Source organism: Salvia hispanica, chromosome 5 (genome assembly GCF_023119035.1).
Source record: "Salvia hispanica cultivar TCC Black 2014 chromosome 5, UniMelb_Shisp_WGS_1.0, whole genome shotgun sequence".
Classification (NCBI taxonomy): domain Eukaryota; kingdom Viridiplantae; phylum Streptophyta; class Magnoliopsida; order Lamiales; family Lamiaceae; genus Salvia; species Salvia hispanica.
In genome coordinates this window covers 5,046,667-5,049,871 of record NC_062969.1, presented here as the reverse complement: position 1 = coordinate 5,049,871, position 3,205 = coordinate 5,046,667, and the positions used below count along the sequence as shown (strand labels likewise).

At 33.4% G+C, this 3,205-nt stretch overlaps 1 protein-coding gene across 1 annotated transcript; it reads left to right on the top strand.

Annotated features, from left to right (window-relative positions):
• Positions 1-609: 609 nt before the first annotated feature.
• On the top strand, positions 610-1,206 carry LOC125189268. Its single transcript, XM_048086560.1, has 2 exons — positions 610-1,014; positions 1,171-1,206. The coding sequence occupies exons 1-2, from the start codon at positions 610-612 to the stop codon at positions 1,204-1,206; spliced, it is 441 nt and encodes a 146-aa protein (XP_047942517.1).
• The last annotated feature ends 1,999 nt before the right edge of the window (positions 1,207-3,205 follow it).

The window sequence follows — 3,205 nt, the reverse complement described above, 5'->3', positions numbered from 1 at the left end:
GATGTGCACACAAAAGCTACATTTACAGAGGTTGTAACTTGTGCATGTCCAAACTGCAAATATCACAACACCAGTTCCGATTCCGACCAACAAACAGGGGCAGGCAAAGATACTCTAAGTCTAACCATTGTAAAACTTCTTACAATAGCTAATCCAGTTTCTCATCAGTATTTTTCAGAAAATATGTCCAACTTAAGTTCACTTCAAAACAACCAACTTCGATACAAGTACAATACTTAACTTTTGAGATAATCTAAAGTGATTCGTGCAAATGAATCAATGTGTATGCAAATCCAATATCGATACTACCATGAATTTGTGTGCGATATAGCAGTTGATTAAAAGTCTAACCATTATTTAGCTAAAGTTAAAACTAGATTAAGAGTAAAGGCAAAACTAGTTTTGAACACATGGTCATTTTATGATTTTGGTTCTAAACTTTATCTTTTGTATTATTTAGTCCTGCACATTTCAAATCGGATCACAATTGGTCCTCCGTTAATAGTTCCATTAATTTTTTAACAGTCAACACGTGTTTAACCTAATTTTAACTAAATTAGACTTTTAATACACTAATTAATTCCCTAATTATTTTTATTAAAATAATTGATGAGGGTGCACAATCTCTGCGGCCCACCGCAATTCATCTTCACAATCAAAGAGGAAAGCAAAGAAGATTTGGAATTATCAGAAGATGGGAGATCAAGAAAGGGGTCGAGGACAAGAAGCTTGAGCGATCTCTTCGTTGACGGCGCCGCCCCTTTGGATTGCTACCGCCACCACGGGAACATCAACCCGCTGTTCGAGTCGCTCCCGGAGGCGGAGCTCCGGCGCCTGCGGTCGTCGCCGCCGCCAAAGTTCAAATTTTTAAGGGACGCGGAGGATAAGCTGCTGCAGGAGAAGGCGGAGAGGCGAATCATCGACCAGAATCTTCAGCAAGATTCGATTTTGGAAGATGGGTCTTTTCTCAAATTTCTTAATGTGAGAGACAAGATTCACAATCACGCAAAGCAGGTATTGCCATTGCCTTCTTCTCCAACAAATTAGTGTAAAAAAATTGGAATGTTCTGAGTAGTTGAAATTCATTAGTAGTTTGCTATTGTGTGTTTGATGATACTACACTACATAGATTGTTTTTATTTTGTGGATGTTTTTTTTTTCTTGAATTAGTGGCATTCTACTGATAAAGAGCAGATATTCTTCTGAAAATTGTGTTCTTGATTGATTTTTAGGCTTTCTGTGTGTGTGTTTTGAGTGGTGGTTAACATAGGTGATATTATCATTATTGTGAGGAGATTTTTGAATTTTGCTGTCTGGTTCTGGTAATTTGGTGAAGAAATTTGAAATTTTGAGAAGGAGACAGAAAAATAATTAGGAAATTAATTAGTGACTTAAAAATCATGATTAAATGTCTAATTTGGTCAAAACTGGGTTAAACCCGTTGACTGTTATAAAATTAACGGAACTATTGACGGAGGACCAATTGTGATCTGATTTTGAATGTGCAGGACCAAAAAATCCAAAAGATAAAGTTTAGGATCAAAATCGTAAAATGGTCATATATTCAGGACCAGTTTAGGCCTTTAATCCTAGATTAATTAATGTAGTTTGTAGATATTTCAGAAGCTTGACTTATGTTCTATTTGACATAATTAGGTTATAGAATGGAGAAATTGTGTGGCAGCATGTTAAATTCTAAGTGGTAATTAACTAGCTAAATCGTCATTCTGTCAACGGATTCTAAGAGCATCTTAAGGGAAGATGAAAATAGAGGTAAACTAATATAACTATCATATTTATCTTTTTTTTTCATGAAAAATTATTCTCCAAAGAGAGATATATTTGAGAAGGTATTATACTTTTTTCTCATTTTGATTTACCTCCCCATTGATGGAGAGGTAAACTCTTATAACTACCATATTTGCCTTCTTTTCATGAAAAACCCTTCTCCAAGGGGAAAGGTATTTGAGAAGGTATTACATTTTATATTTTTTAATGCATTTTGTATTATTTTATTTTTAAAAAAGAATTTACCTTTCTATATACCTTTTCCCTTTGGAATGTGTTACTTTATAGAATGGTATATTTCACTTTTTAAGAAAGTAAATATGTAATATTTTTTCTATATACCTTCCTCCCCTTGAAGTTGCTCTAACAAGAAGTGTAAATAAAATTTTTTTGCAAAAACATGAAATTTGAAGAAAAAAAAAGTAATGTAAAGATATTTATGGAATACTCAAAAAGTTTGAGCCATAAAACTAGAGCACTTTAAGTATTTGGACAAAATAAACAAATAGGTGCTTGAATCGGCTTAAATTTTGCTTATGAGCAAATTATACAATACTATAATATACTCCCTCCGTCCCGGCTAAGATGGCACATTGCTTAGCCGGCACGAGATTTTAGGAGTTATTGGTTAAAGTGTTTAATTGGAGAGAGAGAATGTGGATGTAAGTATTAAACTATAGAGCTAAAGAAAGATGAATATTTTAATAGGAGTGAGAAAAAGTGGTTGAGTGTATTAATTGGAGAGAGAAAGTTACCAAAAAAGGAAATGTGTCATCTTAGTTGGGACAAACTAAAAAAGGAAAACGTGTCATCTTAAGCGGGATTGAGTAATATAGTACTCCCTCCGTCCCACATTTAGAGTCACTTATTATTATGGCTCGGGTTTTAAGAAAGAGTTGAAGTGTGTAATAAATGAAGTGAGATGGTAGAGTGTGTAATAAATGAAGTGAGATGATAGAGATGGTTGAAGGTGGGTCCCTTTTGACTTTTAATTTTTGTTTTGGTTTATTTTAATTTAGATAATGGCATTTTGATGTAATTTTGATCAAGAATGAGGTAAAATTGTATGACCAAATATGGAAAATTCTAAAAGTGACTCTTAAACTGAGACGAACTTTTATGGCAAAAAGTGACTCTTAATCTGAGACGGAGGGAGTAAATGAATTCCATAATGAACGAATACGGGCTTAAATAAGCTTAAATTTCACGGTCGGTCTTAACTATGCTTAATTTTAACCATCTAAAAAGTTGGAAAGGATCATTGAATAAGCTTAAATTTCGTCAGAAGCTTCTTGCAGTAGACCATTTATAAATAAATTTACAAAATATAACAGAAGCAAAATACATAATAAACAAATAAGGTCTAAATTGATTTGGATAGTTAACGTACATTCAGTAATAATGTCTGCCGGATCAC

What these genes read in the sequence shown, in the direction of transcription:
- LOC125189268 (XM_048086560.1), top strand. Translation starts at nt 610, where the DNA reads ATGAGGGTGCACAATCTCTGCGGCCCACCGCAATTCATCTTCACAATC. An exon ending in TTCACAATCACGCAAAGCAG is followed by an intron (nt 1,015 to 1,170) that starts GTATTGCCATTG and finishes TTCTTGAATTAG; the next exon opens with TGGCATTCTACTGATAAAGA.